The sequence below is a fragment of the Hyla sarda genome, chromosome 8 (assembly GCF_029499605.1).
Source record: "Hyla sarda isolate aHylSar1 chromosome 8, aHylSar1.hap1, whole genome shotgun sequence".
Classification (NCBI taxonomy): Eukaryota; Metazoa; Chordata; class Amphibia; order Anura; family Hylidae; genus Hyla; species Hyla sarda.
In genome coordinates this window covers 95,035,510-95,062,897 of record NC_079196.1, presented here as the reverse complement: position 1 = coordinate 95,062,897, position 27,388 = coordinate 95,035,510, and the positions used below count along the sequence as shown (strand labels likewise).

Genomic DNA, 27,388 nt, shown 5'->3' with positions numbered 1-27,388 from the left:
TTGACGCTCAGGGCCTGTTGGTACTGGCTCTTCCCGGCACCCCTGTGGTGTTGGGTACCGGGGTAATAATTGTACAAAAAAACACTCCCCCACAAGCCCTCGTTAACCATTTTATTAACATCAAGCAAAGAAAAACGCTGGTCATCGAAGTAGTCCACCGAATCCGAAGGAGTCCACAGGATACACGGATCCTGTAGAAGAAGTAACAAAAAAAAATGAGTAAGTACATTTAGGGAGAAAAAACTGTTAAAAAAAATGTAATAGACACAAACACACACACACATATATATATATATATATATATATATATATATATATATATATGCATATTTTTTTTCAAACCAAAGCTGCATAGTGGTGTTCTGTAGTCATTTTTTGGTTTTTGCTTATGTGTGCTTAAAAAAAATGGCATTTAAAAGTGATTTCTTGGTTTTCGCTCATGTAAGCCAAATTTATCAACCCCCTGTGATAGTATGATAAATATGTCATACATAAGCAAAAAAATAGCAAGAAAAAAATGACTACAGAACTTGCTTACCAAAGCAACGATGATAAATGTCCCCCAATGTTGTTTCGTGGTGTTGCCCTGGTCAGTACAGAGCAGGGTGTTCTGGCTTGGATGGTGAGAGGCCTGTCGCCTAGGCAACATTTCTGGTGTGTGGAGATTCAAAGGCTTTATATATATATATATATATATATATATATATATATATATATATATATAATTATGGGAGTTACTAATTCAAAGAAACATTGTGGGTATGGCATCTTAGACAGTGATGTGACTGGCATTGGCATGAGGGTGTTTGTCAGCTGCCAGAAATGCAAAATGGGCATATTTATCGATACGTTAAAAAAGACAACCGTCTGCAAAAAGTTACTTATGCCACGGGCAAGTAAAAAGGCACCTATATTATCTTGGGTTCCTAAATCCAACTCTGACAAAAATTATGAAATCACCAAACAGAGAATATGTTCCCCCGGCTTTTTTTTACTTTGTATTTAAATTACAGAAGAAACACAAAACAATGTTTCTTTATTAGCTGAACATTCTGTCATCAACACAAAAGAAACCCCTAGTGTAACTGATCCTACACCTATACACATACGAGGACCCAAAAGGAAAAAAATTTATATGGATCAAAGAATACAAATAGTTATTGAGATGTACAAGTACAATATACAGACATTTAAGAGCATGTATAAAAAGATAGGCAATCAAAGTTCCAAAGAGCAGCTGCAGCTACAAGAAAGGAAGCGGAACACCTCCTGCCAACAAGAATGAACACTGGCTATAAACCTGACAGTAGGGATTACTAGATGTAATGCCAGTGGCTGGAATTCGTCGGCATGCGGCGTGTACTGATGCTTAGCAGTATCGCTCCGGCATGCAGCTCTTCTTACTGTAGGCTCTGGACATGCTTTTTTTTTTTTTTTTGCACTGTTGCATGCTGGAACAGTTCCTAGCATGTGCCATAGGGGTCATGTGTGTGCATGTGCCTCCTCTTATAGAGCCATTATGTGCTCCTGATTCATGTGCTCCTCCAATCCCTGCCAGGCACCACCTACAGTCATAGCCATAAATGTTGGCACCCCAGAAATATTTCAAGCAAATGAAGCATTTCTCACAGAAAAGGATTGCAGTAACACGTGTTTTGCTATACTCATGTTTATTCCCTTTGTGTGAATTGGAACTAAACTAAAAAAGGGAGGAAAAAAAGCCAATTGGACATAATGTCACACCAAACTCCAAAAATGGGCTGGACAAAATTATTGGCACCCTTTCAAAACTGTGGAAAAGTAAGATTGTTTCAAGCATGTGATGCTCCTTTTAAACTCACTTGGGACAAGTAACAGGTGTGGGCAATAAAAAAAATCACACCTGAAAGCAGATAAAAAGGAGAGAAGTTCACTTAGTCTTTGCATTGTGTGTCTGTGTGTGCCACACTAAGCATGGACAACAGAAAGAGGAGAGTCTGAGGACTTGAGAACCGAAATTGTGGAAAAATATCAACAATCTCAAGGTTACAAGTCCCTCTCAAGAGATCTAGATTTGCCCTTGTCCTCAATGCGGAACATTATCAAGAAGTTTGCAACCTATGGCACTGTAGCTAATCTCCATGGGCGTGGATGGAAGAGAAAAACTGATGAAAGCTGTCAATGCAGGATAGTCCGGATGGTGGATAAACAGCCCCAAACAAGTTCCAAAGATATTCAAGCTGTCCTGCAGGCTCAGGGAGCATCAGTGTCAGCGCAAACTATCCGTCCACATTTTAATTAAAAGCTATGGCAGGAGACCCAGGAGGACCCCACTGTAGACACAAAAGCAAACAAGACTACATTTCGCCAAAATGAACTTGAGTAAGTCAAAATCCTTCTGGGAAAACATCTTGTGGACAGATGAGACCAAGATACCGAAGTTTACCAAAAAAGAATGAGGCCTACAAAGAAAAGAACACAGTACCTACAGTGAAATATGGTGGAGGTTCAATGATGTTTTGGGGTTGTTTTGCTGCCTCTGGCACTGGATGCCTTGAATGTGTGCAACGGTGCTGGTTTTCACAGATGAGCCTGAGGAAGAGGGGAGCAGGTCCCCTTGAAACGCGTTGTCCCTTATTTGATTTATAAAGCCAACTTTCTTTATTATTTTACTGTCTGTTAATCAATGCTTCCTACCAACATCTTCCAGCAAGCGCTACAGGAGTGTCTTCATTCACGTGAGAACCAGCATCGTTTCACACCGCCCCAGGGCCCTGGGGACGGATCGGCACGGGCTGCGGCTGGAACCTACAGTACGCCCATATACAAGGCAAGCGTTGGTGTTGTGCTCGGAGCACAACACTTGAAGGTGAGAGAGTTTTGTTTTACCGTACCTTTCTCTCATCACCGGATAATTGTGCACAGGGCGTGCCGGCTTGTTCTCCTTTTTTCTTTTCTATATATATCTATTGAATGTGTGCAAGGCATCATGAAATCTGAGGATTACCAACGGATTTTGGGTCGCACTGTACAGACCAGTGTCAGAAAGCTGGGTTTGCATCCAAGATCTTGGGTCTTCAAGCAGGACAATGACCCCAAACATACATCAAAAAGCACCCAGAAATGGATGGCAACAAAGCGCTGGAGAGTTCTGAGCAATGAGTCCAGATCTAAATCCCATTGAACACCTGTGGAGAGATCTTAAAATTGCTGTTGGGCAAAGGCGCCCTTCCAATAAGAGAGACCTGGAGCAGTTTGCAAAGGAAGAGTGGTCCAACATTCCGGCTGAGAGGTGTAAGATGCTTATTGATGGTTATAGGAACTTAGGAAGCGACTGATTTCAGTTATTTTTTCCAAAGGGTGTGCAACCAAATATTAAGTTAAGGGTGGCAATAATTTTGTCCCGCCCATTTTTGGAGTTTGGTGTGACATTATGTTCAATTTGCTTTTTTTCCTCCCTTTTTTGGTTTAGTTACAAGACACATAAAGGGAATAAGCATGTATATAGCAAAACATGTGTTACGGCAATCCTTTTCTGCCAGAAATACTTCATTTTCTTGAAAAATTTCAGGGGTGACAACATTTACGGCCATGACTGTATATGAGAGCAGTCTGGGGGTCAAAAGGATCTGAGAGACAAAGCGGTCTGAAAGACAGAGGGGTCTGGGGGCATGAGGGGTCTGGAGGACAAAATGTTCTGGGGGCATGAGGGGTCTGGAGGACAGAGCGGTTTGGGGGCTCTGGATCCGCCCCTGATCCAGTGGCAAGACAGGAGTCGCATCTGTCTGTATTCCTGGCATGCAGGAATAGACAGTTATGGGAAAAAATCCTGCTAAATGTGGAGCAGGAGCTTCTGCCTCACAGTCATGAAGAAAGAGTCGGCGGTGAGGCTACTGTACCCGGTCGAGAGGCTGATAGGACAGATTTTATATTATAGCCATAGACAGGTTGTAAAATGAAAATAAGAGCACATTACACAAATACATAATGCATTCAACATAATGCATTGTACTGTACTATACAAATGATCAAGTGATTGTACCGTAAAACAGTAATACAAAAAAAGTTAGTCATTGAAAAAGTAACAATAAAAAATCCCCAATAATAAAAATGCAAAAAACACGTTTTTTTCCCATTTAAAAAATAAAAAATCAGAACTATAAAAAAAAATATACCAGAACTATGAATCTTTTATCACCAAGCATTCCAGAAAACAATGAACAAAAAGTGATTAAAAAGTCTCATCTACCCCAATAATAACTCTGTAGGGGTCAAAATAGGGCAATGCAAAGGAATGAAAAACAAAAATAAATAAATAAAACTGGTGACACATAACAAAAAGTATTTAAATTTACTTTCCACAGCTTCCTCTAATCGATCTGGATTAAAACTTTTAACTTGTAAACAATCATCATTTTTTTTCACATGTGGGATTTGAGTATTTGCTATGCAGTGAAAAAGCTCAGTGTGGTGTTCTATTAGTTTTTCCACTTGTTGTAAACTTAAAGGGGTACTCCGGCGCTTAGACATCTTATCCCCTATCCAAAGGATAGAGGATAAGATGTCCGATCGCGGTGGTCCTGCTACTGGGGACCTCCGCAGTATAGCATGCGGCAACCACCTGTTTCTTGTCCAGAAGCGCCTGAGGGTCTGCGTCGCGACCACGGGAACGGAAGTCTGTGACGTCACGCCCCGTCCCCTCAATGCAAGTCTATGGGAGGGGGCGAGACGGCCATCACGCCCTCTCCCATAGACTTGCATTGAGGGGACGGGGCATGACGTCACACGGGGGCGGAGTCCTGACGTCACAGACTTCCGTTCCCGTGGTCGCGACCCAGACCCTCCAGCGCTTCCGGACAAGAAACAGGTGGGTGCCGCATGCAATATTGCGGGGGTCCCCACCGGCGGGACCCCCGTGATCAGACATCTTATCCCCTATCCTTTGGATAGGGGATAAGATGTCTAGGGTGGGAGTACCCCTTTAAGTGTTCATAAAGAAGAGACAGGATCTCAAGAGTTTGAACAGAATGTTATCCATTGCAGCTAGCTGACTTTTGGAGACAAATACCGCATATAATGCTAATGTTTACTGCTGAATTGTTGAATACATAGGAAAAAATAACAAAGCATGGCATTTAATGGGGAAATAGACAAAGATGTCTCAGTGTCCGGCAGATGGCATCCTCTGAACAATTTACAGTATACAGGACACTAACTTAACTGTCAAGCCTGTATACTATATATCTAGAATGGTGCAGTTTTCTGTATTATTGCAGAGAAACTAAAAAAATGCCTGGTTCTACTGTTTTTTTTAAGGGGAACTCTGGTTCTTCACAACGTATCCCCTGTCCACAGGGCCCCTCCATGCATACAGATAAGACATACAAAGGGTGCCAGTTACATGAAAGTGTGTAATGCACCATGCTGGTTTTACAACCTATTAGTGATGCCTATATTATTCGATCAGGCTGGCTGCCCAGAATCTTATATGTGCACCCCACAAAGCACTGGCATGCCTGGCTCCCCAGTATCACAAGGTTAGACCACATCGTCTGTGCAACTATAATCCTAAGCATGAAAAACAAAAATAGGGAAACAGAAACATAGCCGCACATATGCATATGGGTTTCCTCCTAGCATTCTCCTAACCCTCTGGCAGGGAGCACATGGTAGGTGTTCACACTGGTGCTCTATGGCGGCCATTGTTTCTGTGATGCTTTGTCTGTTGGGTGGGGTGGCACAAAGCTGGGGGCTTGGTCGGGCAGCAGTGGGGCTGCCTAGCCACTGGGTCATTCCCCCTGTGGGCATGGTGACATGGGGGCAGTGGTCGCAGCCCGGTGCTACTCCAGTGTTAGGTTAGCACCCACTCTGACTGGGTGGCCTTGACGTGGCGAGTGGGCTTGTACATTTTGATCAAAATGTATGCTACCAACCTGTTAGTTTTTGAGATTGTGCTGAGAACCAAGTAGCTCAAACTGCAAATGGTGAATGTGCGGCAATGTTTCTCCATTTTTGTTTTACATAGAATACTAAGCAGCTACCTCCCTCATGAATCGTAGGCATGCGATTTTGCACCTGTACGACCTTCCCAATATATCACTGTGTCTGGTCTACATAATGGTGGGAATAGGTGTTTAACCTACCCTTGTATCAGTAACCAGTAAGTATGGCCTCTTTTCTGTTACGTCATCTAGAAGACCAAAATGTAGATTCATTTTCATCTAATGTTTCAGCATTGGTCAAAAAAAAACATTCCTCCATCCTCCATAGATGGATTGCAGGTAGTCCTCCTTCTCTTGGCTTCTCTTCTCTTGGAAAAACTGAGCAGGAACTTTAAAGATTTTACGCAACAAATTAATCAAAACCACACAAACCAAAAACTCTATTTTCTGCAGTTTTATCATTGCAGCCCATCTAGACATTACTGTGACTGACAACATAAGAAGCAGAATAACACTCTAATAGGTTGGATTGTTTACTTGTTTTTTCCCCAATATGGATGCATTATCACACCGATGTCTTTTACTGGATAATGATTTGCTACTGACACAGACTGTGATTTGCTCGTTAGACACTGATGTGAACACAGCCTTAATTAGCTTTTCAGTAACTAACGATCAACTGTCATTTTGTCAGCACATCTTATCAATAACAATGACAGTTTTACCATCAGTTGCTATAAAGCTTAATCAAAGATGGCAACAATATGGCAGTAATTCCCTTTTCACCTTTATAATGGGGGAAATGAAATTGGGAAAAATATTTTTTAAACTTTGTTTTACTCTGATTCTTGATTTATGATAGTATAGCAATAGTAAAATTTTTGGTGGAAATTCTCAGATTTTGCTCACATATCCAATATTTTGGATTTTCATTATTTATTGATGGCCAGAACCGTGTAGTTTGCTGCTGTATTCTGTCCAATAATATATAGATTTGAAACCTGATGGATTCATTGTGTGCCAAAAGGTTCCAAGAGTTTCTATTCCAAAGCAGATCTGTGGCAGTGGAGTTAGTAGAAGTCCTGATAACGGGCAATGGGAGCGATACGCCACGCTAAAAAAAATATTTCAGTATGGGCCCACAGGTTTGCTGAATTTATGTAGAGGTGTATTAAATCTAGAGGTATCTCAAAGCTTCTACATAAAACTAGCCAGCCTGTGCGCCGGGGAAGGCTATGTCTTTCTTTCTCATGGTATTGTCTTTTTTTTTTTGGCTATTAAAGGGGTACTCCACTGGCCAGCCTTCCGGCTGCATTCGGAACATTTAGTTCCGAACTCTGTGTTTGCGCTGCGGGGGTCGGCCAGGCCCCCTCATGCAGTCAGGCCACACCCCTTCAATGTAAGTCTATGGAAGGGGGCGTAGTGGCCTTCACACCCCCTCCCATTGACTTGTATTGAGGGGAGTGACCTAACAGCACGAGGGTGCCTGGCCGACCCCCGCAGTGCACACACAGCGTTCGGAACTAAATGTTCCGAACGCACCCAGAAGGCTGCCAGTGGAGTACCCCTATAAACACTTTATGTACACTTTTAAACCATTGGTGTCACATACCAATGCTATTAGTTATGCTTATACTTGGGAGTACAGCTTATATTTATTTGTAGTGTACTGCAATGGCATAGGTATACAGGTTTGTATTTTGAGATCTATCCATAGCCATGTTCTACCTAAACTGTTGCTCTTTTTATAGTTATTTATTGATCATTACGTTTTTCTAAATAAAGATTGCGATTTATGAAATGTTAGGTGTGCTTGATAGGTTTATTTTATAGACACATTATCAAACACTTGCACCATTCTTTTTGCAATGTTTCACTATATTTGTCATTTTTAGTTGGTGACCAATATAAAGGTGTGGTTTAAGTGTTGTGGCTTAAGTGTTAGGCACATTTATTATATGCAACTTTTGAAAAAGTTGCAAAATCTTTGCACAACTCGACTCTACTCAAAAGGGGGTGTACAAACTGTATGACAAAAAATGTATAAAATAAATTGCACATATTCATCATACATTATGATTTAGTATGATACTGGCGTGAAAAAAAAAGCGCAAGCTCAAAAAAAAAAAACAGTGAAAAAATTCCAAATTCATTATTCCCTCCTTTGTAGCTCTTGAAAAGTAAAACATTCAGCAGGAAAATGTGCAGGTTTTTTTTTTATCAGAGCCCCTGATCATTTCATGTATGTAGATTGCTAGGCATGAACCTAGTACTAATGCATATTACTTCCTTTCAGCAAGCCCTACATTTTTGACAGAACTTCAGCAATGTACTATATACACACAAATGAACCATTGTTTGTTGAAACCATCGTATGTTGAGGGATCCGTGCAATGTAAAGTATAGGAAGTTATACTCGTACCTGTCCCCGCCGCTCCGGACCATCACCGCTGCCCTGGATGTCGCCTTCCATCGCTGTCGCCGCATCCCAGGGGTGTCCCCGACGCTCTGGACGTATCTGCTTCCCCGGGATCCTCACTCTCAGTCGTCGCCATCACGTCACTACGCACGCCGCTCCTATTGGATGACGGGTCGGCGTGCACGGCTACGTGATGGCGACGGAGAGCGCCGCTGATGCAGGGGATCCCGAAGAGGACGCTCCGGAGCCCCAAGGACAGGTAGGAGACCATCACCGGAGCACACAGGGCACTGTAAACGGCTATCCGGCGGCAGCTGAAGCAGTCTGCGCTGCCGGATAGCCGTTTATGTGATGGCCCCGACATACAAAAGCATCGTATGTTGATGCTGCCTTCAACATGCGATGGCCTCTGAGAGGCCATCACATGTTGAAATTATCATATGTCGGGGCCATTGTAGGTCGGGGGGGTCACTGTATAGGCAACTCTGACATCTACTGGGTACTTGTTTAATTGTCATCTTTCGTTATCTGCCAATAACAATCATGTTGTACGTTGGTAAGTGCTTGTATTGAGGTTTTCGGTTTGTGTGTTTTACCGTTTAGCCTTGATGAACACCTGGCTGTAAATGTTTCCGAGCCGCTTGTTTTTTTCCTTTTATTATCACCTTGGCAATGTAACCACAGCTTCAGAATTTCAGAAAACATCTTTGGGTTTATTACTTTTGCAGGCTTTGTGTTGATCTTTTCCACTTTCCTATATGTACTCTAAAGTGCATTTTTTTTAATTTATTTTGAAAGCATTTATGCAAAATAAGGAACAAAAGAGAGTACAGAATACACAACAGCTGAAAAAAGGTAATTGCTCATAGTAACCAATTAAATAGTGAATGTATTTTTATAATCCATTTAGAAGATTAAAATCAAGCTTTTGATAAGCTCTAGTGTTAATGAGTAAACATCTAAATTATTCTGACTTGACAATATAAAGTAGGGCTGCATTTAAAGGGATACTCCATTGGAAAAACATTTTTTAGATCAACTGATTTCAGAAAGTTAAACAGATTTGTAAATTACTTATATTAAAAAATCTTAATCCTTCCAGTATTTCTCAACTGCTCTATGCTCCACAGTTCTTTTATTTTTGAATTTCCTTTCTGTCTGACCACAGTGCTCTCTGCTGACATTTCTGTCCATTTTAGGAACTGTTCAGCTCAGGGTTTGCTGTGGGGATTTGCTACTACTCTGGACAGTTCCTAAAATGGACAGAGGTGTCAGCAGAGAGCACTATGGCTAGACAGAAGGGAAATTCAAAAAGAAAAGAACTGTGGAGCATATAGCAGCTGGAAGTACTGGCAGGAATAAGATTTTTTAAAAGAAGGATTAAGCTTTTTTTAATAAAAGGATTAAGATTTTTTAATAGAAGTAATTTACAAATCTGTTTAACTTTGCGGCACAGGTTGATTAAAAAATTAAATGTTTTCCAGCGAAGTACCCCTTTAAATGTTAGTCCTCAATTCATGACTAGCAGGATAATGCAATATTAGCAACACTTTATAGTAGTTGAATATTTTTTATCAGAAAAGTGAGGGGGGGGGTCATTATAGGTTAAGGGCTGTTTATACCCAACAATCTAGTGCAAAAAAAGATGGAATCATTTAATTTAGGAGAACATTTTTCTTTTAAAGCAATAGTTTTCATATAGTGTAAAGTATAGTAGTAGAGGCTAAATCTTAAATAATATTGTTCTAGGGAACTTCAAAGCAGGAAATCTTCCTCATCATCGGTTTCTGTTTAAAGTACCATAACGTTTCTTTTTTCACTGGTAATAATACAGAGACTTGTGAGTCTAAACTTGTGCTATTAGGTGGTGGTGGACTCACACATCCCTTTAATAGTAATATACACTGCAGAGCAGGTCACATCGGAGGCAGACCACAGTCATGTATGAAGAAGCAAACCTGTAAAGGTGGCAATACACTTTTAATAACGGTCAACAGATATTCCTCCCTATCTCCCCATATACATGAAAATTTGGCATGGCCAAGTGTTCATGTTTCCTCTGTGGGGAGGAGTAAGCTGTTGCCAGACAACTTTGGTCATGGCTTATCTCTCAAAGAGTCAGGCAGTGAGAATACAACATTCCAGACCCTACTCTTCTCCAACATTAGTCAAGCCCGATACGCCTTCAGTCAGACAGTCTGACCAAAGCAAAACTAGCTTTAGGTGCTCATAGTAACCAATCACAGCACAGCTTTCATTTTTAAGATCCAAATTTGAAATGTACATACATAGTGTGACTTAAAGGGGTACTCTGGTGGAATTGTATATATTTTTTTTTTAAATCAACTGGTGCCAGAAAGTTCATCCGAGTTATAAATGAGTTCTATAAAAAAAATCTTTACCCTTCCTGTACTTTTTAGCGGCTGTATGCTACCGAAGTTATTTGCTTTTTGAATTTCTTTTTTTGTCTTGTCCACAGTGCTCTCTGCTGACACCTCTGTCCATGTCAGGAACTGTCCAGTGCAGCATTGGTTTGCTATGGGGATTTTCTCCTGCTCTGGACAGTTCCTGATAAGGGCATCAGGTGTCAGCAGAGAGCACTGTGGACAATCCAAAAAATTTATTCAAAAAGAAAATTATTTCCTCTGTAGCATACAGCCACTAAAAAGTACTGGAAGGGAAAAGATTTTTTTAATAGAAGTCATTTACAAAGCTTATGCATGTTGGAATTTAGGGTCTGTTGTGGGATAACAGTGAAACTTTCAAAATAAATTCAGCAAATATGCCCCCCACAGAACTGCATTTCGCATTGGTTGAAGAAGTTCAAAATCTCTGGGTGCTTGAATCACAGGAAAATCCAGGCCATCAAAAAAAAAAAAAAGGAAGAGACCATAAACAGGATTCAAGTCGACAACAAGCCCTAGTCCTAGAAAGAAGACCAGACTGACTATTGTAGAACTACAGGTGCACTGCATGGTATATTTCAAAATGTCTGTGTTGTAAACCATACAGATTACATCTTCTTCAGGAGCAGAAACCAGACAACAAACCGAAATGCTGTGAGTTTTGTTTGGGCCGATTGGAAGAGGATCAATTCACTGACCAGCTGGTGTTCAGAAATCGATCTACTTTTTACCTTAGTGGGGAGGTCAATAGCCGCAACATTATATTTTTATAAAAACCTTTATTTAGCGGGGCGCAAAGTATACTGTACCTTCTTTTTTGCCGAGGATTCTGTCACTGTTATAGGAATGGTTTATTCCACAGATATAGGAAGATTTGCCAAATGTTCCTCCACATTTCCATTTGGATGTTCAAAGATACCTGAATGAAATTCTACCAGGGAGTTGGATCAGCCACAATACTCTACAGTCGACAGATCTAACACCTTTTAACTTCTTTATGTGGTGTTGTATCAATGTATCCACCTCCCCAGCCACAGGATCTGAACCAACGCATTACTAAAACAGTGGAGTCCATATCAGAGTATATGCTGGCATGTGTCTGGACAGAACTGGACTGGCGCCTAGACATCTGCTGTGTCACCAATGGAAATCACTTGGAACATTTGAAGTGCACCCTGATTCCTTTTACTGCTTATAACACAACTACACAATGCCTAAGACATGTCGTACTCATTTCCCTCATTGGTTAATGTATTGCATAATAGCAATGTAATTAATTCTTCTTATTTTCAATGTGGCTTTGATAAAAACATGAAAGTGTGACGTCACAGCACCCGCAGCCCGCACCCAGGGTCCGGAACAAAATCTTCCAAACGCTGGGGCAGACCCCTTTAAGTATGCAGCATAGTTCCCCAACACTAAGTAGGCAGCATAGTTCCCCCACACTATTTTGTCAGCATAGTTCCCCCCACACTAGGTTGGCAGCATAGTTCCCCAACACTAGGCTGGCAGCATAGTTCCCCCACATTAGATTGGCAGCAAAGTTTTCACACATTAGATTGGCAGCAAAGTTCCCCCACATTAGATTGGCAGCATAGTTCCCCCACATTAGGTGGACAGTATAGTTTCCCCACATTAGGTAGGCAGTATAGTTCCCCCACATTAGGTGGACAGTATAGTTTCCCCACATTAGGTTGGCAGTATAGTTCCCCCACATTAGGTAGGCAGTGGCCCCACAGACATACAGCCTTCAGCCATATACAGTGTGTGGCTAGAGGCTGTATGTCTGTGTACTGCCCCACTTCAGTGCTCCGACCACACCACCACTCCTTCGGTCAGGGGTCATGATCTACTGCTAGATCTACTGTCATGATCTTTCGGGACACAGGGATGCCCTGAATGTGACAGGGGAAATTAATCTGGGAGGGAATCTCCTTGATAGGACATTGTTACTTTATCAATCTCACAGCAAAAAGATGTGTATACTAGAGCTAGGTAAACTATCACAGGATTAGAGTGCCAGAATAAAAACTTTACCTTTTTTTTTTTTTTTTTTTTTTTACTGTTTATTAAAATATGTAAAAACAAGTCTTCAAACACAGATGTATATCTAACACTTATTGTAGTCTGAAAAAGGTGCTACAATATTTGCAATAAACTGAAAAGAATACCAAGGAAGCTAGGAGCAGATATGACAATATCAAGGCTATACTTGCTAAAACATTGGGGTCCCAACAGTTCCTGTTGCTAAGAATTTAGCTTTAGCTGTATCACATATTCATATATTTAGCGCCCTGTTAGACAATTTTTTTTTTAAAGGGGTGTGGTTAGGCTTTTTGTGCTAATAACACCCTATTTTCAAAGATTTAGCACCCCTCTCTGGTGCACAGTGTTGCAGTTAATACTAAGTATATCTGGTATTAAATTATGTGTTATTTGTGCTATTTGCCCCAAATTTTCAAAAGACCAAACACACTGAAAATGAGGAGCCGTTAACACTCTTTGAAGTGTATATTCCAACAAGGTAGAAATGAACAGGGCAACTCACCACATGCCTCTTCTTCAATCTTCTTTATTCAAGAACATAGAAAATACTGTATTTATCGGGGTATACCACGCACCGGCCTATAACACGCACCCTCATTTTACCAAGGATATTTGGGTAAAAAAAGTTTTTTACCCAAATATCCATGATAAAATGAGGGTGCGTGTGTATACCCCGATATACCCCCAGGAAAGGCAGGGGGAGAGAGGCCGTCGCTGCCCGCTTCTCTCCCTCTGCCTTTCCTGGGGTCTAGAGCGCTGCTGTCGGCCCTTCTCACCCCCTGGTTATCGGCACCGCTGCCCGTTCTGTCCCCCTGACTATCGGTGCCGGCGCCGATAGCCAGGGGGAGAGAAGCGGCGCCGACAGCCAGGGGGAGAGAAGGGGCAGCGACACCCATTGCCGGCACCGCTGCCCCGTTGCCTCCCCCCATCCCCGGTGGCATAATTACCTGAGTCGGGTCCGCGCTGCTCCAGGCCTCCGTCGTGCGTCCCCAGCGTCGTTGCTATGCACGGTGCGGCGCTCTGACGTCACGCGCCGCGCCGTTCAGCGCATAGCAACGACGCCGGGGACGCACGACGGAGGCCTGGAGCAGCACGGACCCGACTCAGGTAATTATGCCACGGGGGATGGGGGGAGGCAACGGGGCAGCGGCGCCGGCAATGGGTGCCGCTGCCCCTTCTCTCCCCCTGGCTGTCGGCGCCGCTTCTCTCTCCCTGGCTATCGGCGTCGGCAGCGATAGTCAGGGGGACAGAACGGGCAGCGGCGCCGATAACCAGGGGGTGAAAAGGGCCGACAGCAGCGCTCTAGACCCCAGGAAAGGCAGGGGGAGAGAAGCGGGCAGCGACGGCCTCTCTCCCCCTGCCTTTCCTGGGGGTGTATCGGCGTATAACACGCACACAGACTTTAGGCTAAAAATTTTAGCCTAAAAAGTGCGTGTTATACGCCGATAAATACGGTACATACAGTGCAGGACCAGGGTGGACGGTAAAGGCGGGAGGATGTCGTTCGGGGCTACGGTGCCATTTTGCAATGTATGCTTCAACTGGCCCACCACCTCAGGTTTATTTATTTTTTTGGAACACAGAGCGCTCTGCTGACATCACGAGCACAGTGCTCTCTGCTGACATCTCTGTCCATTTTAGGAACTGTCCACAGCAGCATATGTTTGCTACAGGGATTTTCTCCTACTCTGGACAGTTCTTAAAATGGACAGAGATGTGCTCGTTATGTCAGCAGAGAGGTCTGTGTTCCAAAAAGAAAATAATTTCCTCTGTAGTGTTTGGAAGCTAATAAGTACTGGAAGGATTAAGATTTTTTAATAGAAGTAATTTACAAATCTTTTAACTTTCTGGCACCAGTTGATTTAAAAAAAAAAAAAATTCCCACCGGAGTACCCCTTTAATCCTTCCAGTACCTATTAGCTGCTGTATACTACAGAGGAAGTTCTTTTCTTTTTGAATTTATTTTCTGTCTGATCACTGTGCTGACACCTCTGTTCACATCAGGAACTGTCCAGAGCAGGATAGGTTTGCTATGGAGATTTGCTCCCTCTCTGGACAATTCTTGACATGGACAGAGGTGTCAGCAGAGAGCACTGTGGTCAGACAGAAAAGAACAACTCAACTTCATCTGTAGTATACAGCAGCTGATAAGTACTGAAATAATAAAGATTGTTTAATACAAGTAATTAAAAAAATCTGTTTAACTTTCTGAAACTTTCTGTTTAACTTGATCTGAAAAAAAAATAAAAATTAAAAACAGTTTTCCACCAAAGTACCCCTTTAACCGTTAAGGACGAAGGCCCATTTTGGCCTTAAAGGGGTACTCCTGTGGAAAACGTTTTTAAAAAATCAACTGGTGCCAGAAAGTTAAACAGATTTGTAAATGACTTCTATTAAAAAATCTTAATCCTTCCAGTACTTTTTAGGGGCTGTATACTAAAGAGAAATCCAAAAAAGAAATGCATTTCCTCTGATGTCATGACCTTAGTGCTCTCTGCTGACCTCTGCTGTCCATTTTAGGAACTGTCCAGAGCAGGAGAAAATCCCCATAGCAAACATATGCTGCTCTGGACAGTTCCTAAAATGGACAGCAGAGGTCAGCAGAGAGCACTGTGGTTATAACATCGGGGAAATCTAAAAAGATAAGCATTTCCTTTGTAGTATATAGCCACTAAAAAGTACTGGAAGGATTAAGATTTTTTAATAGAAGTAATTTACAAATCTGTTTAACTTTCTGGCACCAGTTGATTTAAAGAGTACCCCTTTAAGGACCAGGCCAATTTTATTTTTGCATTTTCGTTTTTTCCTCCTCGCCTTCTAAAAATCATAACTCTTTTATATTTCCATCCACAGACCTATGAGGGCTTGTTTTTTGTGTAAATTTAACTTTGTAATGACATCACTTATTTTACCATAAAATGGGCAGCGCAACCAAAAAAAATATTATTTATGTGGGAAAATTGAAAAGAAAACGTCAATTTAGCAAGTTTTGGAAGGTTTTGCTTTCACGGTGTACACTTTATGGTAAAAATGACATGTTTTCTTTATTCTGTGGGTCAATACGATTAAAATGATACCCATGATATATGTTTTTTTTTATAATTGTACTGCTTAAAAAAATCTCAAACTATTTTAACAAAATTAGTATGTTTGAAATTGCCCTATTTTGACCACCTATAAACTTTCTAATTTTTCCGTATACGGGGCAGCAGGAGGGTTCATTTTTTTTATCAGTACCACTTTTGCTTAGGTTTTACTTTTTAATAATTGTTAATACATTTTTTGGGGAATAAAATGTGACAAAAAAGCAGCAATTTTGGATTTTTTTTTTCATTTTTTTGCGTTTACACCGTTGACCGTATGGGATAATTAACAATATATTTTGATAGTTCAGACTTTGACGCACGCAGCGATACCAAATCTGTTTATTCATTTTTTTTTTTACGCTTTTTGGGGGGTAAAATGAGAAAAATTGATGATTTACATTTTTATTGGGGGAGGGGATTTTTCACATAAAAAAAAATAAAAAATGTTTACACTTTAATAGTCCCCATAGGGGACTATTTATTGCAACCATTTGATTGCTAATACTGTTCAGTGCTAGGCATAGGGCATAGCACTGATCAGTGTTATCGGCTATCTTCTGCTCTGATCTGCTCGATCTCAGACCAGAGCAGAAAACCCCTGGAGACAGATGGTGGAAGGTTTGGGGACCTCTGTCCGCCATTATGGATGACCGGATCCCCACGGCAGTGCTGCGGGCGATACGATCATCCATTTAAAATACTGCACTGCCGCAGATGCCGTGATCTGTATTGATCACAGCATCTGAGGGGTTAATGGTGGACATCCTGATAGCAGCCAGGACCTGCCGTGCATGCCGATCATGGCGGAGCATAAATGTACGTCATGGTGCGATAAGTACCACGGCATTTACGTCCATTGTCGTTAAGGGGTTAAGATCCATTTTTTTTTTTATATATATCACTCAGTACCTAATCCTGGCCATGTACATCTAATTTTTATGTGTCTAGCACCTTTATTTATTTTTTATTACACTTTTAATTTAGCTCACTAGTCTGAATTCCTCTAAAAGGGAGGGGGCGTGGCCTCACTGTGCAGGTCTCCGCCCTCTCCCTCAGTATGCTGTCTGCTCACATCTCCCCTAGCATTAGCAAAACTACAACTCCCAGCTTGTCCTCACTGACAGTAGTGGGACACAAGCTGACAGTGGGAGGATTTTTCCTCCAGCTGTGAGCCCTCACAGCTGTCAATCAAGGAAGTGTGTCCATGACAGAGGTGATGATGCATGGACACAGCAGGACTAGTATGTGTCCAAGCAGGCGGCGGGGGGGAGGGCAGTTGTTTGACTTTTTCAGTATGAAATACTGAAAATTTTCTAATGAAAGCAATTGCAAAACCTATTGGTTATACATGCGTTACAAAATATCTAAAGTTTTTGTATTTGACAGTGACCATTTAATTGTTGCAAAAATTGTTGCAAAAAAAAAAAACTGACTGTATGAACACAGCCTAATATTACCACCTAATTAACCTAAGAAGAGCATTATTACCTTTGAGGTGGAATAGTTTTAATGACAGTAGAGACCCATGTTAGTTGTTGAAAAAAGTGAGTTCTAGCTCCTGGGTTACAGCATAGGTAAAGTTTGTCCTATATTACATTTCTAAACATAGTTTGGTGTAAAGACTTCTAACAATGTAAATTGCCAGAAAAGCTGATGTTTGGGAGTATAAATATTCTTTATCGTAACAGCATGGAGCTGAGAAGTACTATTACGTAGATCCTTAAAGGGGTCGTCACGTCCCCTCCCATAGACTTGCATTGAGGAGGCAGGGTGTGACGTCATGAGGGGGCGGGGATATGACGTCACAAGCTCCTGCCGCCGGCTCCAGCGTTAAGAACAGTTTGTTCCAAATGCTGAGCAGCGGAGTACCCCTTTAAATGTTGTAATTGCTTTAAGGCCCTTGCTATAGCATCATATAGTTTCACTATATTTATCATTCTCTAAATACATTAAACATGGTTCATGTTTGATATTTTATAATACAGTTCAGTGCCCAAGGATCTGATGTACAAATTATTGCATGTATTTCTTTTTCAGCTTTTTCTAAGGCTTTAAAAAATGTTTTCCTTTTTTTATTGCTGGAGGCTACAATAGCTTTTCTGAGCCTGTGGGGGATCAGCTTTTCTTTGTTGTAAATATCAGGAAAAAAAGAAGTGAATGTAACCATTACATACCTTTTTATAGCACGTCGATTGGACCCCTATTTCTGAGATACAGGGCTTTCTGAGGATTAAGGCAATCCATTAGGCTGCGGAGATTGTAAAGGGGGGCATATTTAAGTCCTGTGGGGGCATATATTCAGCACTGGCCACACTCTCACAAGATCCTTTTCACTGAGCATGGTGATCAGCCCCGCTTGGCTATGTTAAGGTTAGTCACTAATTTTTCAGAATGACCACAAGTCCTCTTTAAGATCTATGTATGCTGTCAACAAATGGAAGAATCTTTGCTTACATCCAGTGGTTATCAAAACAATGTACTGGTCACACTGGTAACACCTCACTACAGAGTACTGTATATACTCGAGTATAAGCCGACCCGAATATAAGCCAAGGCCCCTAATTTCACCCCAAAAACCCAGGAAAAGTTATTGACTTGACTATAAGCCTAGGGTGGGAAATACATCATCCCCCCATGTCATCATCCCCCCTGTCATCATCCAGACCCCCGTCATTAACACCCCTGTCATCATCATCCCCCCTTCATCATCACCGCCTGTCATCATCCCCCCCTTCATTATTACCCTGTCATCATCCCCCCCCGTCCGGTGGGGAAGGTTAGTCGTTCCGGGCTGTCTATCTTCCCCGGGGGGGCCCTCTTCTCCGCTCCGGGCCTTTCCCGGACTAGTGACGTTGCCTTGACGACTACGCACAGGGACGTTCATGCGCAAGGCAACGTCACTAGTCCGGGGCCGGAGCGGAGAATAGGGCCCCCCAGTGAAGATGGACAGCCCGGAACGACTAACCCTCCCCACCGGACAGTCCCTGCAGCATATATGGCCCGGACCAGCTCACCCTTCCTTCCCACCGATGGGAGGTGAGTAGAAAACTAAAGGGGGGGGGGCGCCTGGATGATGACGAAGCCGATGGCTGTCCGGGCATGCTGGGAGTTGTAGTTTTGCAACATCTGGAGGTCCGCAGGTTGAAGACCACTGATAAAGGGATTGACAGGCGGACAGTTCACTCGAGTATAAACTGAGGGGGCGTTTTCAGCACGCAAAATCGTGCTGAAAAACTCGGCTTATACTCGAGTATATACGGTATATTTTCTTATAAGCTGAATAGTGCTAGGAGAGATCTTGTAAACTAACAGGAATTGATTCAAAGTATACTGCTTTTCATTGTACACTGAATAAGCTTTATTTATATAAAAACGTGAAAACTCTTAACCCTTAAAGTGTCTGTCGAGTGGCCCTCAAAGTACTGTATAAGCAGACAGACAAATGCATTTGATTCCATTTTAAGTATATATAGATCAAAACTGTTTTTGTCAACCATTCAGAAACATTTTTAGTAAATCAAAGTTTATCAAGTCCAGCGTCATAATTCAATACAACATGATCCATCATGTGGAATGCTTGTGAATTTCAATATGATTTGGAGAATGATACGTTAAATCTTTTTTTTTTTTTTTTTTTTTTTTTTTTACATGTATAAGAACAATTCCTATTTCTCCAAGATTTTTAGGTAATAATCTAGTTTACAAATATTCCCAAAGATTCTTTGTATGCCTGGGTTTGTTATAGTGCCATCCAGCACCGTTTTTATGAGAAAATCTCAAAGCTTGTGAACAAAATTTCCAACTTGTGTTCTCCACTCTTTTATTGGCGGTCCTCCTAGAGAAGCCAATTTCTTCAATAAAAAGGCAGGCTCCATACTTGGGACATCTGGATTTTCTTTATGGTATCTGTCCAGTACATCTAACACTTTAGGTAAGCCGACAGATGAGGCATAATACATTAGGCCTCCTCTGTACTTAGGCCAGCCATAACCATTGTTGTAGATAACATCAATATCCTCTGGACCAGAGGCTATGCCATCTTCTAGGACACGGAATCCTTCATTGATAAGAGCATACAGGCAGCGTTCAAGTATCGATTCTGGATTTGTTGGTTGTGGCTTTATTTGGTGAGTGTTTCTATATTTTTGGAGGAAATCTTTTACCCAAGGATCAGTTTGGGCATATCTACCACCAGGTTTCTCATACTGGTACCAGCCTTTACCAGTTTTTTGTCCAAATCTTCCCATTTCACATAGCATGTCAGCCAGTGGGCTGTATCTATTACCCTGTCTTTGTCTTGCTGGAGTTCCTGTGGGAACTTTATTTCCTGCTAAACCTTTCTCCGTTCTTGACCTCCAGCCAACATCCAAACCAGCTAGGTCCATCATGCGAAAAGGGCCCATTGCAAAGCCAAAATCTTCAAGAGCTTTGTCTACATCTTCTGGATAGAATCCTTCCTCTAGGAGATAACTAGCTTGTTCAAGATAGGGGCCTAAAAGTCGATTTCCAACAAATAATGGACAGTTTCCAACAAGAACTGCCACTTTTCCTAATGTTTTGCCCAGGTTCATTGCTGTAGCAATGGTGGTGAGCGAAGTCTGGCGACCTCTTACAACTTCAAGGAGCCTCATGATGTTGGCTGGGGAGAAAAAGTGGGTGCCAATGACTAGCTGAGGGTCGTTTGTGACAGATGCAATTTCGTCAACATCAAGACCTGATGTGTTGGTGCAAAGGAAAGCATCTGGCTTACAAACTTTTGACAGTTTACGAAATATTTCCTTTTTCAACTGCATGTTTTCATATACTGCCTCGATAACAAAATCTACATCACAAAGTTCTTCAAAGTCAAGCGTGAAACGCACAGAGGCCAATGTGCTGCTTGGAACTAACCCCTGCTTTAATAACTTCTCTGCTTCACGTTCCAGTAGACCGTTCACTGCCTTCTTACCAATTTCCAGTTGCTGTGCATCCTGCTCTAATGCAATCACAGGAATATTTGCCCTAGCTAATGATATGGCTATCCCTCGTCCCATTGTTCCTAGTCCTAGAAGAAAGTGTAAAAGATAATTGTCAGGAATTATACATATGTAAATATACATGACACTCTGTGTATATAAATCTTGAATTAAGAACTCATTATAAATTGATAATGCAAATGTGACCCAAGAAACAAAGTATAGCATGAAAATGTAAAATTTTATTCTTAAAACATAAAGCACATAAAAAAAAAAAAAACCTGTATACGTTTCACAAACTACAGACTGAGAGGAACACAAAAATCCCAGACCTATACTTAAAGGGGTACTCCACTGTTCCGAACGCTTGAGCCGGGAGTTTGTGACGTTATAGCCCCACCTCCTCAATACAAGTCTATGGGAGGGGGCATGACGGCAGTCACGCCCCCTACCATAGACATGCATTGAGAGGGCGGGGAGTGACGTCATGAGGGGGTGGGGATATAATGTGACAAGCTCCTGGCACCAGCATCCGGAACAGTTTGTTCTAAACGCTAAGCACCGGAGTACCCCTTTAATGCTGTGCATACCTTTTGCTTTATTTTCTCATATACAGAAAATTTTAAATGTTCAGTTTCTAAAACGAACAACAAGACCTGTGTAGCTGGATTCTCCAGACATATTTTCTTCTATCTGTCCTTTACTTTTGGCTACAGCTTCCTATACATCATGATTTGCCAACACTTCAGAATCATGTCAAAATGGGGTGCTGATGTATATGTGCACGAGCAGGCACTGGCCCCATTAAAATGAATGGCTTGAATGTAGTCATCTAATGACTGAATACATACCGGTCTTTTCTAAATGTATATATGGTTTTGGGTCTGAGACAAAACCACGTATATATACAAAAAGGACCCAAACATGGTAACTAGCTGATTAAGATTGGGCAATTAACCCCTTAAAGGAAAACGGTCAGCTTTTTCCCCCCACACCAACCAGCGGTACTGGCTGGTAGTGCGGGGGACGCCGATCAGTTTGTTACTTACCGTGCCTGGATCCGCCGCGCCGTTCGGCCCTAATCTTCTATTTTCTGAATATGCTAATGAGGTTCTAACTGGCACTGGCCGGGCTAACTGGCACTCTGGCGCTCATCAATATTTCTCCCCTCTCTCTTAATTACAGAGTGGGGAGAAGAGGGAGAGGCGGAGGGAGGGGAGGAATACTGATGAACTGGGCAGTGCTGCGGCCAGAAGCACTGACGTCAAAGTGACAGTTAGCCCGGCCGATGGCAGTTAGCACCTCATTAGCATATCCCGAAAATAGAAGATTCAGGCTGAACGGCACGGCGGATCGGGGCACAGTAAGGATCAAACTGATCAGCGTCTCCCGCACTACCAGCCAGTACTGCTGGTTAGTGCGGGGAGAGAAAGCTGACAGTTTTCCTTTAAGGACACCCACTGTAAATATACGGAGATGCAACAAGTTTATAGAATGCAGTGCTGTACGGAGATCACGGGGGGTCTCAGCGGCAGGCCCCCAAGATCAGACATCTAATCCCCTATCCTTTGGATAGTGGATAAGTTGTCTTTGGCCGGAATACCCCTTTAATGCCTACATGGTCCTATCTACAAGATATGAAGCCTTTACATACAAGTTATGTGTAGATCCCTGCATGAAATGGGTTAACTAATAAAGGGAATATGCCTAGTGGGGAAAAATGTAATCTACTTGTTTCCTAGAAATCCCTAAAGCATACAGATTTTTTTTCCGATTGCAATGCCTAAAGAAAGATATTTCAACTAAGGCAGCGAGCAGGGCAGTTCTGGCGATGGAGAGAAAAAAAATTATCTTGTGATTAATCGCATTAATATACATAAAGCCTTTCACAGACCAGCCATATTGCTGTGAAACTCATTTATTGTAGTCTATGAAAAATTGATATCTCTATTATATCTGGAGGTAGTCTGCCTGGAAGCTTTTCTTTTCATTTTCAGGTGTCAACAAACAAGTCTTTTCTGCATTGTCTTGTTTGTACGGACGAGATACGGGCTAAATTAATTACAAGGTTGTTGTAGCATTTCAGCGCTGTCGGTCATCTTGAAGAGAAAGTATTGTAACCTCTTTTATGCTGAAATCTGTATCATACTACTGACAGTCAAATGATGCAGCATGTTCAGACAATTTAAAAAACACTATATAGCTGGTGCGACGTAACCTCTTTAATATCATTGCATGAGGTTATCTTTAAGTTTCCTTTTTTTTGTGAAAATTTACCTTTTTTTTGCTATGATTGCCAAAAAAGTATAATCTTATCCTGAAAAAAATGTGTGTGGCTACTGCCTTAACCCCTTAAGGACTCAGGGTTTTTGCACTTTTGTTTTTTCCTCCTCACATTTTAAAAATCATAACCCTTTCCATTTTGCACCTACAAACCCATATCAGGGTTTTTTTTTTTTGGAGCCACCAATTCCACTATGTAATGACATCAGTCATTTTACCCAAAGATCTACGGCAAAACCAAAAAAGAAAAAAAAAAATCATTGTGCGACAAAATTGAAAAAAAAAAAACACGCCATTTTGTAAATTTTGGGGGCTTCCGTTTCTACGCAGTGCATATTTCAGGTCTCTAGGTCCATACGATTAAAATGATACCCTACTTATATAGGATTGATTTTGTCGGACTTCAGGAAAAAATCATAACTACATGCAGGAAAATTAGTATGTTTAAAAATGTCCTTTTCTGACCCCTTTAACTTTTTTATTTTTCCGTATACGGGTATATTAGGTCTCTTTTTGTGCCGTGATCTGAAGTTTTTTTGGTACCATTTTTGTTTTGATCAAACTTTTTGGTCGCTTTTTATTCATTTTTTTATGGTATAAAAAGTGACCAAAAAATACGATATTTTGGACTGGAATTTTTTTTACATGTGTGCAATTGACCGTCCAGTTTAGTTACAATATATTTTTTATAGTTCGGACGCGGTGATACTACATAGGTTTATATTTATTTTTATTTACATTGTTTTTTTGTTTTTTTTTAATGGGAAAAGGGGGGTGATTCAGACTTTCATTAACCCCTTAAGGACCAGGGGTTTTTCCGTTTTTTGCACTTTCATTTTTTCCTCATTACCTTAAAAAAAGCATAACTCTTTCAATTTTGTACCTAAAAATCCATATGATGGCTTATTTTTGTGCCACCAACTCTACTTTGTAATGACATCAGTCATTTTACCCAAAAATCTACGGCGAAACAGAAAAAAAATATAATTGTGAGACAAAATTGAATAAAAAATGCCATTTTGTAACTTTTGGGGGCTTCTGTTTCTACGCAGTACATTTTTTCGGTAATAATGACACATTCTCTTTAGGTCCATACGGTTAAAATGATACCCTACGTATGTAGGTTTGATTTTGTCGTACTTCTGAAAAAAATCATAACTACATGCAGGAAAATTTATACGCTTAAAATTTTCATCTTCTGACCCCTATAAAAAAAAATTTTCCGCATATGGGGCGGTATGCGGGCTCATTTTTTGCGCCTTGATCTGAAGTTTTTAGCGGTACCATTTTTGTGTTGATTGGACTTGTTGATCGCTTTTTATTCCTTTTTCATTATATAAAAAGTGACCAAAAATACACTATTTTGGACTTTGGAATTTTTATTAGGGAAGGGGTTAAATGACCTTAAGGGTGCGTTCCCACAGGGCGTATATGCAGCGTATTTGACACTGCGCAAAATTTATGGCAGCAGCGGAAAATATGCTGCGTATTCCTTGCTCACTATACACAAAGGGCTTTCCGGCAGCAGCCCTATGTGTATAGTGAGTTTTGGAGGCAGGGCCGTGTGCCAGCGTGACCGTGACGCGCGGCTCCGCCTCCAAAACTCACTATACACATAGGGCTGCCGCCGGAAAGCCCTGTGTGTATAGTGAGCGAGAAATATGCAGCATATTTCCCGCTGCTGCCGTAAATTTTGCGCAGCGTCAAATATGCTGCGTATACGCCCTGTGGGAATGCACCCTTATTCACTTTTTTTTTGCAGTGTTATAGCTCCCATAGGGACCTATAACACTGTACACACTGATCTTTTACATTGATCACTGGTTTCTCATAAGAAACCAGTGATGGATGATTCTGCCGCTTGACTGCTCATGCCTGGATCTCAGGCACTGAGCAGTCATTCGGCGATCGGACACCAGGAGGCAAGGTAGGAGACTCTCCTCGTGTCCCACAGCTGTTCGGGATGCCGCGATTTAGCCGCGGACATCCTGAACAGCTCCCTGAGCTAACCGGCATGGTTTCACTTTCACTTTAGACGCAGCGTTCAACTTTGAACGCCGCGTCTAAAGGGTTAATAGTGCGCGGCAACGCGATCATTGCCGCGCGCTATTACCCACGGGTCCCGGCCGTTGTTAGACACGACCCACGTCGTGGCCCCGCGTTATAGAAAGGGAAAGGACTCAGGACGTACCGTACGTCCTTGGTCCTTAAGTGGTTAAGTAAGGGGTTAAATCACATTTACTAACTTTTTTTTCCCCACACTTTTTTTTTTTGCAACGTAATAGCCCCCATAGGGGACTATACATGCAGTACATTGATTCAATACACTGATCAATGCCATATCATGGCATTGATCAGTGTTATCGGTGGTCAATTGCTCAAGCCTGGATTTCAGGAGGCAGGTAAGGGACCCTCCTGATGCGCCCTAGCTGATTGAGACACTGCTTGGTCCCAATCAGTCCGACCGAGCAGCCTGGAATGCTTTTTTTTATATTTTAGACGCGGCGATCAACTTTTAATCGGATTGCCGATACTGATAACGTCCAAAATCGTGAATATTGGCCTATATTATCGGCCAAACCTATAATCGGTCAATCCCTAGTTTGTATCCCAATGACCAAACTCATAAGGAGCATCTGGTGGGCTTATAAATATCTTCACTGATAGTTGTATTTTGCATCAACAAATGCCCTTTAAAAGAGATTATCTAGTTTTAAAAATTGATGACCTGTCATCTCTTTACAGGGATCTGAACGTCGCAGCCTTTTCAATGTTTATATGTGCTAAGGTTTAGTCATCAATTTTAATAAATATGGATAACTCCTAAAACAGCCGTCATCGAACAGATACGGGGTGTGTAAATATAGCACCGGTCTAGAGAAAAAGCCTCCACTGAGTCCACAGCTTGCTGTACTTTTAATGCTCTGGTTGAAGTAAAAGGCTCTTATGCACTGATTGTCTACAACAACCCCAGATCAATGAGCAGCAATCACGACTGCAGAACTCAAAACCTACTCCATACACCCCATACACTTTTCCTCACGTCTTGCATCTTTCAACCTCTGAACAAAATGTACAGAATCAAACACTTAAGACTCTGTCTAAGATTCTTTTTTGTTACACTCTTAAACCTTATTCTGAGCATCTGAATATGCAGGTGCAATTCTAATGGGCACGTATTCCGATCACATCACGTATCTGACGAAGTAAATGATAAATACTCCATAATGTTTAATAATCCCCACCAACAATCCTCAAGCTGCACAGGGTATTTGTGAAGTGAAGCACAGGTGGATTCCTCCGCAGCTCATTTATTTTCACAGACATGAGATTATTAAAGGAGTATTCTTTGCAATTGATAGATGAAGGGAAATGGGAATAGAATAGATTATCTACACTGTATTGAGAGTCCTGACATCTTTCCTGGTCTCGGGTATTGAATCTGAAGGCTCATTATTATCACTATACACTACAGTGAATCGGTAGTAATTTTGACCTTCTTCCAACAAAGGGTGGGGGTCTGTGATATTGAGGAAAAAAACCTGTTTCTGTTAAAATCGCTCAAGTCTGTTCAGTCTATTGAAAATGTGGCAGATTTATTGCAGAAATTCAACAACTGCCCTATTTATCTACAATCCATGTGCTTGCTGCCAAAACAACTACATTCAGATGAATAGAAATGATTTTCTGCAACAAATATATTTGTGAGTATTCTCCTTACAGTGGATATGCAAGATTTGTAAGGATCTTTTCACACCACATTTTATTTGGTGTCTGTCAAGGGGTTATACGTTGGATGACCCTTTCATCCAATATACAGCCTTGCCGTGTAGTTATGATGGATGCCACTTTGTGCAGTAAACTTTTTTTTTTTTTTTTACACATGATGTAAACAAAATAAGATTAAGGCTTATGAAGAAATATAAAATCTCATCCCTTCCCCAATATCGCGCCACACCCCTACCCCTTAATTCCCTGGTTGAACTTGATGGACATATGTCTTTTTTCGGCCGTACTAACTATGTGACTATGTAACTATGTGACTATGATGTGAAAAGAGCCTAAAAAATACCGTATTTTTCGCCCTATAGGACGCACCGGCATATAAGACACACCCAATTTATAGGTGCAAAATCAAAAAAAATAAAGATTTTGAACCCAATAGTGGTCTTCAATTTTCAGACCTCCAGATGTTGCAAAACTACAACTCCCAGCATGCCCGGACAGCCAACGGCTGGGAGTTGCAGTTTTGAAACATCTGGAGGTCCGCAGA

At 41.5% G+C, this 27,388-nt stretch overlaps 2 protein-coding genes across 2 annotated transcripts in view; one reads left to right on the top strand and one right to left on the bottom strand.

Moving 5' to 3' along the window:
* TMEM41A (transmembrane protein 41A) overlaps positions 1 to 27,388 on the top strand; it is a 347,737-nt gene that overhangs the window by 243,217 nt on the left and 77,132 nt on the right. Inside the window, exon 2 of the mRNA XM_056534912.1 lies at positions 9,139 to 9,195. Coding sequence (XP_056390887.1) covers positions 9,144 to 9,195 — 52 coding nt within the window. The 5' untranslated portion in view covers positions 9,139 to 9,143. The remainder of the gene's footprint in view (positions 1 to 9,138; positions 9,196 to 27,388) is intronic.
* Positions 19,194 to 27,388, bottom strand: part of EHHADH (enoyl-CoA hydratase and 3-hydroxyacyl CoA dehydrogenase) — a 50,078-nt gene continuing 41,883 nt past the window's right edge. The window contains exon 7 of the mRNA XM_056534910.1: positions 19,194 to 20,921. Within this exon, the coding sequence (XP_056390885.1) occupies positions 19,654 to 20,921 (1,268 nt within the window). The 3' untranslated portion in view covers positions 19,194 to 19,653. The remainder of the gene's footprint in view (positions 20,922 to 27,388) is intronic.